The 15,986-nt window shown below is 36.3% G+C and overlaps 1 protein-coding gene across 22 annotated transcripts in view; it reads right to left on the bottom strand.

The window, feature by feature from the left end:
• Positions 1-15,986, bottom strand: part of KMT2C (lysine methyltransferase 2C) — a 295,862-nt gene that overhangs the window by 48,830 nt on the left and 231,046 nt on the right. For 17 of the 22 annotated variants that reach the window (XM_036899485.2, XM_057504924.1, XM_036899506.2 and 14 more), the window contains 9 exons: positions 14,550-14,680; positions 10,606-10,786; positions 7,100-7,204; positions 6,719-6,766; positions 5,547-5,726; positions 5,373-5,405; positions 5,151-5,282; positions 690-822; positions 227-441 (listed from right to left, as the gene is read on the bottom strand). In XM_036899485.2, coding sequence (XP_036755380.2) covers positions 227-441; positions 690-822; positions 5,151-5,282; positions 5,373-5,405; positions 5,547-5,726; positions 6,719-6,766; positions 7,100-7,204; positions 10,606-10,786; positions 14,550-14,680 — 1,158 coding nt within the window. The remainder of the gene's footprint in view (positions 1-226; positions 442-689; positions 823-5,150; positions 5,283-5,372; positions 5,406-5,546; positions 5,727-6,718; positions 6,767-7,099; positions 7,205-10,605; positions 10,787-14,549; positions 14,681-15,986) is intronic. The other 5 variants (XM_036899491.2, XM_036899507.2, XM_036899501.2 and 2 more) reach the window with 3 other exon arrangements.

The following is a 15,986-nucleotide window of genomic DNA, read 5'->3' on the forward strand; positions in this document are numbered from 1 at the left end:
ACCTTCTGAAAATATGCAAGTGAATACAAATATTGCAAGGGTCTAGGACTAAGAAAATGCAAGATGTTTCTAGGTATCTAGGGCATCTTCATGTTGTGTATAGTATTACTTGCTGAAAATTAGTGACGAAACACAGGTCTCTGCTCTAGTAAAAACGTATAGCAAAACAGTCACTACACATGTCGAAGCTGGTAATACCGACAGCGCTAACAGATTTGTGCCTTACCAGGGAATTCTTCCTTCAGGTTGGGGAAATTAATGTTTGTGTAGAGAACCGGTGCCACTGTTGCCATCTCTCCCAGAGCCTCCTCCTTCTCCCACTTCAGTGTGCTTCTCTGGGCACTAGACATGGTATCGCTTTCTCCCTCCATGGTGGGAGCTGATGACGTCCAAGAGCTATTAGGATCACTTGCCACTGAATTAAATGCTGCATTTTTATTCCTGGCAAACAATAAACAAACAACTTTCCTTTGTAAACATCAAGTAACTTTCTAAATAGTCAAGTACATTTCATTGAACCTATTATTACAAAATAACTACAGTGTTTGACGACTTTTAGCAAAGATTACAATAAATATGTATTAATATTGTGCAGAATAACAAATTAACATTAATATAACAAAAATTAGTATAATTTATAATTTTGTAGAAAGTCAAGTTTCTTTTTTAATGAAGGAAATTTTAAATACCTGGCATCAGCGTAAGGGGATTGTGCTATAGCAGAGAACGTCCCCAGCCCACTTCCAGGGGGCAAAGAATTATGTGGGAGATGAGGATTGGGTCCAAGAAGGCCATTCATGAGTGGCATCCGTGAAAAAACATCTTAAAAGGAGAAAACAATAATTCAGTTTGTGTATTATTCACAAATAATAAAAAATATTTCTAAATAAAGACATGTAACTATTTAAAAGTAGGATTTTTTTCAATATTACACTATAAAATATTGCTTGAAGAATGACTTTTGATTACACAATTTTGAAATATGGTCTCTATAATTCTGTTTACTTCTTTATGATATACTGGAAATAGCATGCATTTTGGAGTCTGACAGCCCTGAGCTTCAATCTTAATTCTGCTACTGGTGAGAAGCAGAATCAATCACCATTTCTATAAAATGAAGGTATTCTGCAATGAGACTGAAATAATGTGTGTACAGTTCTCAGCATAATGCCTGGTATACAGTAACTGTTCAGTATGTATTTGCTCTACAGGAAGAATGCATCACAGGCAAATGCTAAGTTTTATCCAATATTCTTTCTTTCCTTCAGTCAAAATTTATAAGATGTTCAATATATTTTATTCATGTTCCTGTTAACACAAAAAGCAATCTATGCTGCTTAAATTGTCACTTTCTCTAAAACGGTTTGGAACAACAAGGAGTATTTCATCTACGATTATTAGATGATTACTTTCAAAAACATATACATTTTGCTTTGGGCCTAGTTTTCATTACTTGTGGTTTTAGCCTCCAAATGAGACATGTTAGGTCTCATTCTAGCTTATTCTCACGAGCTTCAAACATTTTATCATCTTTCTCAACAGACATTAAGCAAACCACAGTAAAATCACCTTGTCTCCTGCCAGAACTCTCCTAAAGCATACAACCCCAAACCTCACTGTGATCTTTTACTCTTCCAAACTATTTATCCTTCTCTGAGCCATTTGCCAGCAAAAACCTTTTATTCAAGCACCTTCAAAAACCCCTCTTATTTTAGAGACATACTCTAAAGCAATAAATACTTGGCTTCTGTTAACTGTTGTCACACTCAGAACAAGACTAGACGATCCAATCTGCCAGTTAATTGTACAAATGGAAACACAGTTAGCTTAACACTTGGCACATTTGATATAATATCAGAGAACTCCTAACCTGACCATGTTGCCATACCACTAGGAAAAAAAATACCCAGGAGCAGTCTGGTCCGCATGTGTACACTGCACGACGTCCCTTCCTCGGTCCTCTGCCAGCACAGCTCTGAGGCCCGCAGAGCACCAGGTCCTATGTGAGGACACCAATGCCGATCACTGGCAGGTTTTGAGGATTTTGCCTCAAGAACATCTTAGAGCTGTATGACTCCCAGGGTAGGGCTTATGCTACCAAGGGGCAGAGCTGGGTTCACCACATCAGGACTACACAATGGCAAATGTCTCAGGATACCTAAGTTCACTCCAAGATTAAGGAGCAAGATTTCTGCTTTCATTCAAAGTTGAAGGTACCTCTATTTTCAACTTCAGTGGAAAGTAGGTTCTATTAAGGAATTTGAGATTTTATTGGAAAATATCAAATGTCTTTCATGTAATTGGGATAAACAAAAGCTTTTTTACTGGTAAAAAGAGTATGATCTACCCTAGAGCCACCTATCAGCACTGACTACCTTAACCACACTATGACCCCTTGAACTTTTCATCGTAACAGCGATTACTCATTGAGCACTTTACTATATGCCGAACGCTGCTCTAAAAAGCTTTACTTGTATTGACTCTGATCCTCACATCAACCCTAAGGATTATTACTACACAGAGCTCCATTTAAGCAAAAAAAACCCAGACGTAAAAATACCATGCTCAAGGCCACATAAGTGAAATGCAAAGCATTTTTCCTTTATTATTATATTATTTTTATTAAGAGGTGTTCTTCTTTTCTACTACCCTAGACCTCTAGCCTACCATGCCTACCCAGCCTGGTTGTGCTAGTTCATGGAAGCACGAACCTCACTTAACTTTAACCTAAAGTGATTTCAAAAAAATTACTCTATTCAGTCTTCTTGAAACTTCCCTTCTTGCGATCTGACCCGTATTACTGTTGATGCATTACTCTCGGCCACCCTTCCTTACCACTCCTGCTCAGTCCAGTTACTCTCCTGAAGATTACCGTGTCACTGTCCAATAAAACACCTTCCAAATACTCATTCTACTGGACTTTAAGCCTGTCTCTAATGAGCACCATTTCTAAGATCTTTTACCTCTCAATGTCTCAATCTCTCAGGGTGTTTTTTTCACTTTTATCTAACCCTTAAAGGAGGAGAAAGAAAAGGAGAACATAATTGTATACCTAATATAAACCAGGTAAGTTAAGCGTAACTCATTACATTTAATTAAAAAGTTCTTCATGGTTCTATACTTTACTGGCAGTGTATCACCCTTACCACAACTTCAGTTTGTAACATTACACAGCTCACTCCTTAACATTCACCTACAGCCTTTAACAACCACAAGTGCCTGTTAAGTCAGAACAACAGATGTATCCCATTTGTAACAAACTAAAAATGGTCTAAAACTGAACTCATCACAAGTGCACTACTCTACACCCCTGGCTTACATATAGTCTAATGCCCTTGGTTCCCTCTTTGCTCACATCTCACATCCATTCAGGACCATAACCCTACTTATTCTAACATCACTGTCTCTCACATCCAGTTCCGTCTTATTTATATACACTACAGACATATTTATATTCAACTCAGATTTTCACCTAGTCCCAGACTCAGTAACTTGTTAGTACGACTTTTCTTGTCTCAAGTTCATGTCCAGTACTGACCATCTGAGCCACCTGCCAAAACATGTGACTCATCAGGTCATCTCACTGGTGTGAGGTCTTCAGTGGCTCTCAAGAACCAGGAAAAGGCCAATTGCCACTGCCTCACTCCATAGCCTCTACCAGAATCCAGTCCCAATGTGCATCTTCTAGTTTTACCTCTTTAAACACTGTCACTTACAGCTCCTCCTTAAGCTCTGAAAATTGTGAAGTGACTCTTAAGGCTCTACTTGAACTGTGCTCTGCCATGACGTAACTTAGTTGTATACATGAAAGTTTAAAGTACTAGGATTATAAATTCCTGTGAATGGGCAGCCTTATTCATCTCTGGATTACACATAAGGACCTAGCAAAAAAAGACCCAAACCCTCAAAACCTTTTAAAAATTGAGGCAACACAGTGAGATGATTTAATGACTGTAAAATCTTTTATAAAGGAATGTATCTTTAACCAGTTTGATTCCTAAAATACATTTTCAGTATCAGAAAACATGGAGCTTTTTTATATGCTGAAGAATATTGATGAGTTCTTAATCACTAAGAAAGCACATGTAACAAATAAGATAAGAAGCACTTATGATGAGTCTTTTATCCAAATGTAAATCACATTTAGTCTAACAAAACTCAAGATAAATTTATGTTCAGAGGCTAACCTGGTAGAAATGAAAACATTTTGTATGCCTTATGGAATTTTTCATGTATACACAAAATTGGTAGTAAGGGTACATCAAATTATTTGCACATTTCAGCACTTACACAAAAACAGTGTAAGAGTCAAAGAAAGTATCATTAAATTACTTAATTCAGGTTATAATCATGAAGCAGTTGCAATAGGATATAGAGAAATGACCATATGCTCAAATTATCAAATACACAGCCCATCACAGACTCCAAACTCCTTTCTATAGACTTCCCTTTTCTACAGCACTAGCTCCATGTCTACTCCTACAAATTTTAATTACAGGCTATCAGACTTCAGCTCTCCAGGAAGAGGGAGAAATTAAAGCCTTAACCTTATTTTATTTGGCAACAAGTTATACAAGTTGGTAGAAGAAAATTTGTCAAACAAAACAGCAAAATTAGGAATTTTTACAGTCAACAGTTGTAGAAAGGTCACTGATTTATTCTGAAAGCACGTACTGAGCACACCGTCTGCGGCAGGATATACAGTGATGAGGGAAATATGGCCCTAGCTTTCAAGGCGCTCAGTCTAAAGGGAAAACTGTAATTACCCAACAGGTATCCATACTTGCACCACATGCTACAAACTAAAAGCACGGGGGTAGGCGCAGAGGTGGCGATCTGCTACCACCGAGGCTACGTGCAGGACAGGCTCAGTGCCAGGGAGCCGGGAAGCGGGCCGGCACTGTTCGCCCTGACGCCAGTAAAGGGAGCAAAAGAATCTGATCATCATGTGGCTCACAGGTTTGCAAAGAATTTCAGGGATGCAGGTGTGTGACCGAGATAAATTCAGAAACTAGAACTTTGCCATCATCACAAAAGAGGGTTTTCTCCTATCAGTTACTGTATCCTAATTTGCTCCACTGAGCACACAGGCACATGTACACACACACTCTGCAGACTGTACTTAGGAAACGCTTCTGGAGGTAACATACCCTGATTGTGTACAGGCAACAGCTGTGGAGCAGGGGGAGGGGGAGGGGGAGGCTGTGGTAACGGAGTTGGTAGAGTAGCCACAGGACTAAGCACAGCAGTGAACAAGTCTTCAACATCCTTCCCTCCGAGCTCTGTGAGATAAAGTCATAATGAAAGGATTATAAGAGACATGGTACAGGGAGCCATCATTTTCATAAACTAAAGAATCAGAACAAAAATACCTGGAATTTTATATAACTTTCCAAGAATTGCTCCTAGGATAAAACAAAGAAAATGAAATATTAACAACTACCACACTTCAGTACACTGATCAAAATAGCATTTGACATAGAAATGATCAGAATAGAAGTCAAATTATAAATAGGCATGCATAAATCTTTGAAAATCATATTTACTCATGTCTTTTAGAAAGCCTAGATGTAGGGCAAATATTTTACCATCTGTGACCATTTTGTCTAGTTCAGGACTGAGGATTCCATCTAGTTGCTCTTCACTTAATGGTCGCGAGCTCTGATTGACACTTGGCTGAGGCAAAGAGGAAGGGTCATCAGCGACAGGACCAATATCTATCCCAGCTGGAGGAGCAGGTAAATAAATTAAAAAGTGAATTCTGAACATGCATGCAAAATGCATTACCACTAATTATCTGCATTAATATATAAGAATTTGATTGAAATAGAGCAGTGAGATGTCTGTAATTCTGCATTAATCAGGATTCTTATATCAATCATTAAAAATTAGGCACAATAGTGATCAACATTAAAAAAATTAAAAAAAAATTAGGCACAAAATATTTGTAAACTTAGGTGCCACTTAAAAGCTTTATTTCAAAGTAAACATCTCCTGAGGAACGAAAGAATACATCTGGTTTTAAATTCCCACACAAAATAAGCACAAGATAGAATCTACATGAAGATTCAATACACTATATTCAATATACAAATAACTGCTTTAACTTGAAAAACAGTGGTTTCAAATGTAGTCTATTATATGCAGTATGTGAAACAGAAGGGGTAAGCCTCATATACATTCATGAAAAGTTCTATAATTCTCAATGTTTAGTAAACATCCTTTTGTGACTAATTTCAACTTTACATATTTTTGTAGTATTCTATAGCCACAAAATATGATACAAATGATACTTAAAACATGCTTTCTCATACAAATTGGCTTTTAAGCAATTTAAAAGTGGCCTTCTACTTCCTTTATACATGCTGCATCAGATTATTATTATTAAAAACTAAAATTCAGTCTGCCCTTCACTGATCTTGTGTTAGGAACTAACTCTGTAACATTTGGACAATATTATAAATTACATATTAAAAAGAAGAAAACCATTCTTTAAAAAAAACAGAACAAAAAAACACAAACTACTGAGATAGTCAACCAAAACCCAGTACTGCTGTACCATGCTTTAGCGGCACGCACAACAGGGAAAGCAAAGTATGGATTAGTGACAGATTAGCACTATAACAAATATGCATGCACCTACAGGCTGTTTCAGCTGAATTCACTATAAAAAAAAGACTACTTCTAGTCAGCCGTCATCCACTGCTCAGTTTCTTACCAAATGGAAAAGGTGAGCTCTCAACCTGGAAAGTGCATAAATCAAGACCTACAAGACCCAAACCAATAAAACGGATGATTACCACAGGAGCAGGAGTGAGGAGCAATGCAAACAAAAGAAGAAATTAGATACAGCAGGACTGGACTTTAAGGCGATAAGCCTTAAATAAGATGCAACTAGAAAGACAACAAAAATTAACTTGCTAATTCCCCTCCTAAAGCAGGAAAACCAAGGTAGAGCAATAAAATGACAATTTCTTTGATAATGCCAAAAAAATTTTTTTTCTTTCAGTTCCAGAGAAAAGACTAAATTTGTTCCATACACATACACTTCTTACTCATATCATAAAACAGACACTAGGCAAATAGTATTTATATATACCTGAGTGATCAACTGATTTTGCAAGGTCATCTGAAATTATTCCAAGAATGTCATCATCTGTGTTTAAGACTTCAGAAATATCAGCTAAAGGGTCATCAGCAGAACCTGAATATAGTAAAAATATTTTTCAAAGTCTCAATTATTTTCCTAGACATTAAATTCTAAAACACCCTCACTCATTCAACCATTTACTAAAACCTGAGAGTACAGCAGATGCAGAGGTAAGTACTAGACCCAAAAGGGTTAAGATTATTACTTCTGAAATAAGGAATTCATAGAAAAGGCACTCCAATGTTTTGAACAAGAAAATATTAAAAATTAAGACTATTTTTGTTTTCTGACTAATATACATTAACAATAACATTTAAAATAAAAGCCTGAAGGCAATAAAAGTGAAACGGAATGCTACAAGAATTAAAGCAAAAAAAATTCATTAGAAGGCATACCTAAAAATGACTTTCAGAAAATACAGAAGCAGGTAAGTAAAATATGAAAAACAAACCCATTATTTAGGAATTCCTTGTAAAGTATCAACCAGATACCATTAGTTACTTGCCTACTTCCAGCTTCAGTCTTCACTGATGACTCATTCACTTCTTCATTAAAAAAATATTTAGAGCACCCAATGCATTATGTCCATGGGTTATGCTGACAGAAACTGTTCTAGCCACTGTAAATACAGAAGTAACTAAAACCAAAAGCATGTCCTCACAGAGCTTATTTCCTCAGGAGTTAGTAAATAAATGGTATCACTGTAAGTGCCATAAAGACAAAACATGAGGAAAAGGAATAAAGAGTAAGATGTGGGGGTCAAGGAAGACCTTGACCAAGCATGAACTCTAAATGAAGGGAGGAATATGCACAAAGATGGAGAGAATAAAGGGAAACGGCAGGTGTAAAGAATACACCAAAGGCAGGTGTAATGACTGGACAGGTGGGTTTTAACAACTCAAGGGGCCGGTGTGGTCATAGTAATAAAGGAAAAGAGGGGCAGGATATTAACAAAAAGGCAACCAGCAAGATGAGGTATGGTTTCATGAGTCATGGTGAAGGCTGAAGTGTAACAGGAAGCTACTGGAAGGTTGATGGCTGGGAGAGGATATGACTGACAGTTTAAAGGTACCAAGCTGACTGCCACATGTAGTGACTGCCATGTTTGAGAGAGACCGGTGTGGGGGTAGGAGGAGTGTTGGCAGACTGGAAGCCTGGGCCTCAGTCAGCAGGCTCCCGCTGCGGTCTGGGTGAGAGGGGCGACAGCTGCCCTGTAGCGGCAGGACAGCTGAGAGAAGTGGTTACCTCTGGGATACGTTTTGAGGGCAGAGACAAATTTGATGATGTATTAGATGTGGACTGTGAGATAATGAACAGTCAAGGAGGACTCCAAGGGATTCTGGCTTAATCAAGTAGGCAAATATTTAGGCGCTTTAGTAATTATATTAATCATTTAAGTTAAGGAACTTGTAAGTTTTTTAATCCATTTCAACTTTATTTTTCCTTTAAAAAAAGGGGGGAGAAGTGTACATAAAATTAATATTCCAGATCCTGAATCAAGTATCTCTGTGAAATACAAATAGCCTTGTCCCAGTAATGATTTTTTTAAAAGAATCCATACATCTGTAAGACCACTGTAATTTTTCTAACTAAAGACTAGTATTAATTTTGTATGCCCAAATATTTCTAAAGGTGTTAGAGATATAAAATCATTTCAATAATGTATCCTCTAAACAACAGTATACTTGAAAGAAAAAAATTTCTAGATTATTCTTTCAAGGGTCATGTACAGACTGTGTGTTAATTAAACCAGTGGTACTCTACTACACAAATTATAACATTTTTCAAAAGATCCTATTTAAACAGCTCACTCCTATTGGAGTAGATTATCTATCTCGTCAACAAATCAATAAAATTGATGTAATGGACTACTAAAATTTATGTATAGGATGTAAAACAAAAGAAAGTCATAACTCGTTAGAAAAGAAATGTTTCAGCTGCAAAGAACCTTACTTCAGTCTAGGTTTTGAGATGGGTGCTATCCTAGCACTCCAAGTTTTAGCTTATCAGTAAACCATTCCCCTTTCAGTTTTGTGGAAAATAACTTCAAATAAAGGAAGCAGGAATAAAAATAATGTTTATCAATGTCCTTCCTGTGCAAACGATGATGGACAGTGACTGTAATGGGGTATGTGGGGGGGACTTGATAATAGGGGGAGTCTAGTAACCATAATGTTGTTCAAGTAACTGTACATTAATGATACCAATGCAAAACACACACACACAAAAAAACCTCAAGTGCAAATAACTTCTATTTAAGTCTTTAAATGGCTAGTCAAGATTTTTATAAGATGTCATTCACAGTAAGACATCCTTTGAGGGGCACAGAGGCCTGTCACTATACATTTTTTATTACATATTGACACTGATAAAAGTTAAGTGAGATCAATCAAAAGAAGTAAAAACAAAATGACCTGGTAAAATTAAACAAAAAGCGTGACCTTTAGTCCAGTGCTGTACATTCCTCACCAACAGTGAGGAGACTGGATGTGTGCCTTGTACAAGAGGAGGTAAGATTGCTAATTATTTCGAGAAGTTAAAATCAAAACTAAAAGCCTGTATTTCAATCAAGGGTAATGCCAAGTAAATGAAGCTGAAAATACTTAATATATCAAAAGTTATCTTTCAGTGGAAGGCTGCCTTAAGATTATTTTCCAAATTTAGCTCATGAAATTAACTGAGTAACAAATATAATCAATGGCAAAAAGGAAGCTTGTCAGAAGAACATTAATTTATAATTGATATTAAGATAAAAATCTAGAAGTATTGAAAAAACTGTGAACACATCTCTTACACTCCAAACTAAACTCCTAGAGCCTTGCTGAGGTTAACAGTAGTTTACAAACATACTAAGCTCTCAATTTCACTGTTATCTAGGGCAGTGGCCCCACCTTGGGCAGCTTTGCAGGGGTCAACTGGCAATATCCAGAGATACTGAACATTATGATGTTCCGAGAACAGAGATGCACCCAAAATGCACCCAATGGACCCTCTCCTCCAACAAAGATTTACCTGGCCCAAATGGTGACCCAATGCAATATAATTCCCCTTTATTAACACAGTCTGTCACCCAGTTCCCAACTAAACATTCTTTTTTCATCTTGTAATTTCTTTGGGTTATGTGACAAAAATCCATTTTAAGTCAAAGATTATTGTTTTATATCATAACTCACCAACTATGGCCAAAGTACACATCCTTATGACCCTCAAAAAAGTGTAAAGCAAATGCTTTTCTTTTGTAACTCTTGATTTTGGTGGTAGTTACAAAGGTACATTTATTTGCCAATCTTCTAGACCTGTCCACTTCAAATGGCTGCATTTAATGAATGCAAGTTATACTTTGATGAAATTTGACTTTAAAAATGCAAATGAGGCCAAACTAAAGCATTTTAAAGGTTTAATTAAAAGGAAGATGAATGTCATATGATAAAGCATTTGTGAATTATTCCACATACCGTGAGTTCCAGGTTTTGGTGGAGTTGAAGATGAACTTAGTAGTGGATCTAAAGAAGGATCCAAGAAATTTGTATTCATGTTTGTTTTATATGGAAGTTGAGCTGTGTCTTCTGATAGATTATCTAAGCTTAGCTTGTTCTGTCTACTTGTATCTAGAAGATCTTTTCCAAAGAAAGCTTCCTAGATAGAGATAAACACATACGAAAATGATTGACTGTTATAAAATTCTGAAATGACATCAGATAATTGTCATTGTTTATGACAAGGCAGAAATAACAGAAAAGCTGGATATTTAACAATACAGAAAATAAATATTCTGTCAATTCTTTTATATAGGTTGCCCTTATTTTAAAAGGTCTTTTTGTAGTTTTATTAGAGACAAATAAAATTATGCAAATATAGTCACACAATTCTGTCAAATGTGCTTCTAGCAACTGCACTGTAACTCAGTAATTCCAGATTAAGCTACAATTAAATTTAAAAATTGGTAAATTTATAACACTACTGGCATCTTAATATGTATTATAAGAAAAACTGAAGCTTCATGAATATTATTAATATTTATAGTTTACTTGCAGAGGCTAGCGTTTGATCTACAGCTTTAATATTTACATAATTTAGGTAGGTTGAGTAAACTCATATTGACTCATATAACCACATTAAGATGTGACATGCTATAAATCTGGAAGAGAGTTTTTATAGTCACTTTAACTGTACTATATGGACAAAATTTACTACTACAAAAGGCTTTGGCTTTTTATTCAGTCACTCTTATTAACATTTCTCCATTTCGATACACCTTCTCTACTCTGGAGACCAGTGTTTCAACTGGGTTCCTTACAGCTCAACAATCTCCCTCAAAGATCTCAAGGTTCAGTGAACAGGACAAAGGGAAGCCCTTGGGGCTGGCTCCCTTCCCTCACTTCAACACAATGACTCTGCATTAGTCTATTTTCTACAATGTGATCCATCTAGAAAAGGGATCCTTTGTAGAGGGCGATTTTGCAGTAACTTCCAACAATTTATAACACTATTAACAAAGATACACACAGGAAAAAGGTTCACTGCAGCATTTTTTATAATACCAAAGAAATGAAAACAGCCTCAATGTCTGTCAAAAGGCATGCGACTAAATAAATTACAGACATCCACACTACAAAATACACCCATTTTTAAAAAGCATGTAGAGCTATGCTATCAAAGAAAAGCTCTAAAATATAGTATTAAAAGAAAGCGCACTGAGTGATATGTCCAGCAAAACATGAAATACAAACCAACACTGTTATGACTATGCAAAAATAAATAATAAACAAGTTCTGAAAAGATAAACATCAAACTATTAGCAAACCTAACTTTCAAAAAGGGATGAGAGAGGAGGTATGTGAAGTCTGGTAGAGGTGATGATATATTTGATTTGAAATTTTCATATTTTTTAAATGACTAAGTTATTTCACTATGAAAAAGAGAAACCTGAAAATCCACTGAGCTAGAGCACTGGGGAGAAGATGGTTTGTTTCTTCTACCAGTAATGCTTTTATGATTAGGAAAAATGCTGAACAGCAAAAAGCATATTAGAACTTTAAAGGTCATTTATTTAATGCCTTCGGTATGAATCTGTGAAATCACCAGTAGCAAGAATATTTTTTTAAGAAAAATCTATTTTTATTCAAGTGTAGTTGATATGTTAAAATATTTCCTTTTAAAATACATTAAATAGTATTCTAATATGTTAGCTTTAATATCAGTTATTAAATGACTCATGATGATTATGGTGGTATTTACCAAAAGCTGTAACATTATTATTCTGGTGGCTTTTCGTTTCCTGTAGTTAACATCAAGGAGTGGCTCCACAGGTTTCTGACTTGGTAACCCTACCACTGACTCCCAGAACCACCTGGTGACTGGATCTACTACTAGGGCTCCTGAGTTCACCAGGCACCACTAGCTCTTAGTGTATCACATAAATATTTCTGTTGGGTGGATTATACAGAGTTATTTATAGTTTATCTTGACACTTGTGATTAATAAGGATAAACTGGAAAAAAATGGTTACTCAATTCCTAGGATTTGTCACTATGTATTATTTTTTGTCATTGTGTATTCCCCCCAATGAGGGGGGAAAAATACGGCTGCTATCACGAGGTGTCCAAGAAACAGTACTATTAGAAAGGTTTCCTTCATGCTAAAAAAAAAAAAAAAGTTAGCCATTATTGACATCCACCCGAGGAGTCACACCTGCACACTGGCAGACCGATCTAGAGCTCAATCAATCAGCAGTTACCAGCAAATCAAGAGTCACTACTTTTAAAGACTCTTTTGCCAAAGTATGAGACGGTCAGTTTTCATAGTTTTGTAAACTGTTAAAGAAAGCTTCCTAAATGTAGATCACACTTCACAGAAGGGCCCACAGGCTGGGAAGGGCAGCCAACGGGAACCATGTCACACATTCCATCCTCCCAGAAAGGACTACTGAGAAGGGACAGGACACACAACAGAGAGGATGCAGCTACCTGCAATCCCAACAATGAATGGGTCCTTTTCCTGACCAATCCCATTACTGTTACATATTTCAAAAAGGTATAAATCTAGGATGAAGGGGTATCTAAAGGGAATAAAGCACAAAATAAAACATTCACTGAAGACAGAGAGTCTCGTAAGACACAGAGTTAAGCACTTTACCTACATTAATTCTTAATCTCTCAACATTTCTGTGTGGTAGGTATGACCCACAATTTTATGGATGAGAAAACGGGGGCACACAGATGCTAAAAGGGACCAGATCACAGAGCTAACTGGTAGCAGAATGGGATTCAAAACCAGGACTCTGACTTTCAAGGCTCAACTCTTTAAAATGGACACTGATCTTAAGATATTAGTTGTCTAATAAAAATTTACATTCATAATTACTATATACTTAAATTACATGCTTAAAAGTGTTACTTCTTAAAAACAGATGTTTTACCCAATGCATATTTGATTTCTGTACTTCTAATTAGTGTAAAAAAATTTTAAAAAACACCCTGAGGAAGTTGTACATTAATTGCAAGGAAATGTATTTAAAAACCAATTAAACTAGTAACAGCTAAATGAAAAATTAAGGTAAAATGAATACAATTCAAATAATAAAGATGTATCTCTGTAGACCACTGTTCTCTGGAAAGGACAGATCAGAAACACTGAAATGAGGATGGACACTCACTGATAGTCTGTCCCAGTTCAAGTTTTACCCAAGAAGAAATAGAGGCCCAAGGAAGGATGATGGACAACATGCTCAGGAGCCTAGAATTAGCCAGTGGCAGAGATAGATGTTTAAATTCAGTCCTACTTCTAACACAGGACTATTTCCAATATGTTCACATGGCCTTGAACTCTCCTGTGACTTCATATTTATAAGACGGACTAGAATGATTTCTATTTCCACGTAGTCTACGTCTGTCAAATGTGACTTCTTCACACTGAGGGCTATTTTGCTGATGTGTATTTAGAAAACAAAAACAATTGTGCTTAAATCTTTGGATCACTGGGCTACTAAAGAAGTAAATCATTATGACAGCTGGAACTCTGGCTGCTAGGAACCCACCTTTATTCAGGGATGACCTGCATGGGAGAGGGAGACATCCACAGGATTTGAGTTTGGGGAGCAAAAGGGTGTGACTGTTTGGAAGAATGAGCTCCCCCAGCCCAAAGTGTCTTTATGTGTCTTATGAAATATTCACAAGTGAAAAACAGGGATAAAAAAGACATTTGTGTAAAGTATAAAAGCACAAAACAAACAAATGTTCATTTTGGGGGCCCTGGAAGGGAAAATAGCATTTGTGATGACTAATTAAAAACAAAGTAAGCAAAACATTAACAAAAACAAAGTATTTTTCAAAACTCAATACATTATTTTACATTTATTTCATTAGCAAGCTACATAATATAATGTAAAGCAAAGTATTACTTGTAAATAGGCAGGGAAAGTTTCTTCAAGCTTATTTTTCCTTTTTCGGTATCTCTTCTTTATTTTTTCAGTGTTTTCAGTAACAGAAACAGACTCATCAACTAGAGTATCTGGTAAGTGCTCACTCCAGCCTGAAACAATAGTCACATTTATAAATATGTGGTATTTAAATTTTTCAGACAAATCCACCCAAAGTAATTTTACAGCGTACCAACATACACACAGTTCCATACAAACACGCCTTTTCCTTTTCCTTCCAGCTTTACTGATACAACTGACACACAGCACCAGAGAAGTTTAAGGTGCACAGCATGACTTGCCAAGCTTTCTCACAAAACAAAATCAAAAGCAGGTTTATTAGTTAAGTATCATAAAGGATTCATTTCACATCTATTTACTATCAGCATGTTTCTTACTCTTGATGAGTATTCCTTACAAAGTAAAAACTTGCTTTCTGTAACACTGGGATTTTGTTCAAGATTTAAAAAACAAACTACCCAATGCTCATGAGTATGAAGAAATGGCTACTCTTATACTGCTGAAGGGATTTCAGCAGGTACCATCTTTTTATAAAGTTTACTGAGAATACCCAACAAAAGTCTTTTTAAGAATGTATGTCTTTTTTTTTAAAAATAAAAGAACAAATTGTGTGTCCTTTAATCCAGCAATCCCAAATTCAGGGACTTACTGCAAACTAGGTATTTGTAGTACCTACATATTGTGATAATATACAACAATCTGTGAGTATGCTCATAAAAATGCTCTCAATGCTCAATCTTAAATTCAGAGAAATGGAAATAAAATAATTTTGGACTATGAAGGTAGCACAGGAACAAGTACACTACTTAAAGCAGAGAAGTGAGCAATCAAACGATGCTCTCATTTACTTCTTAGGGTGAATGACACATCCTTTCTGAAAGTCAGTTGTGGGCACGTGGGTTACCAGACTGACGACACAGGTAGACTGACTACTGAAGTCAACAAAAAATAGTGGATAAACATTTTTTTTTTTTGGATAAACATTTGTTAAACAATTTTTTAAATGTAACAGTAAACTGCCAGAATAAATGCTCCTTAAAGACCAAAAATTGCAATAAAACAGGGACCACAGAAATATGCAAGAACTCACTAAAGCTCTCTGAAATTTTGCTAAAATCCAATGACCCTGAACTCCAGTTTTTAGTGCCTTATGAGGATGGGGAATAAAAGACAAAGTTTACGGCCTCACCTCAAGGTGGAGAGATTTATCAGAGGGCCTTGTACGAAGGTGGGACCCTGAAGGGCTCCACGCTCAGGGCTGGATCAACAAGAACACACCCTTCCATTGTCCTTCTCCCTTCTGTTCACCCCCCTGCCCAACCCCTCTCCACACCACCAAGAGCAACAAATGCTGTTTGTCATCTTGTCATAAATTTGGAGCTGAGTACAAAGGCAAAA

Source organism: Manis pentadactyla, chromosome 7 (assembly GCF_030020395.1).
Source record: "Manis pentadactyla isolate mManPen7 chromosome 7, mManPen7.hap1, whole genome shotgun sequence".
In the NCBI taxonomy this organism is placed as follows: Eukaryota; Metazoa; Chordata; class Mammalia; order Pholidota; family Manidae; genus Manis; species Manis pentadactyla.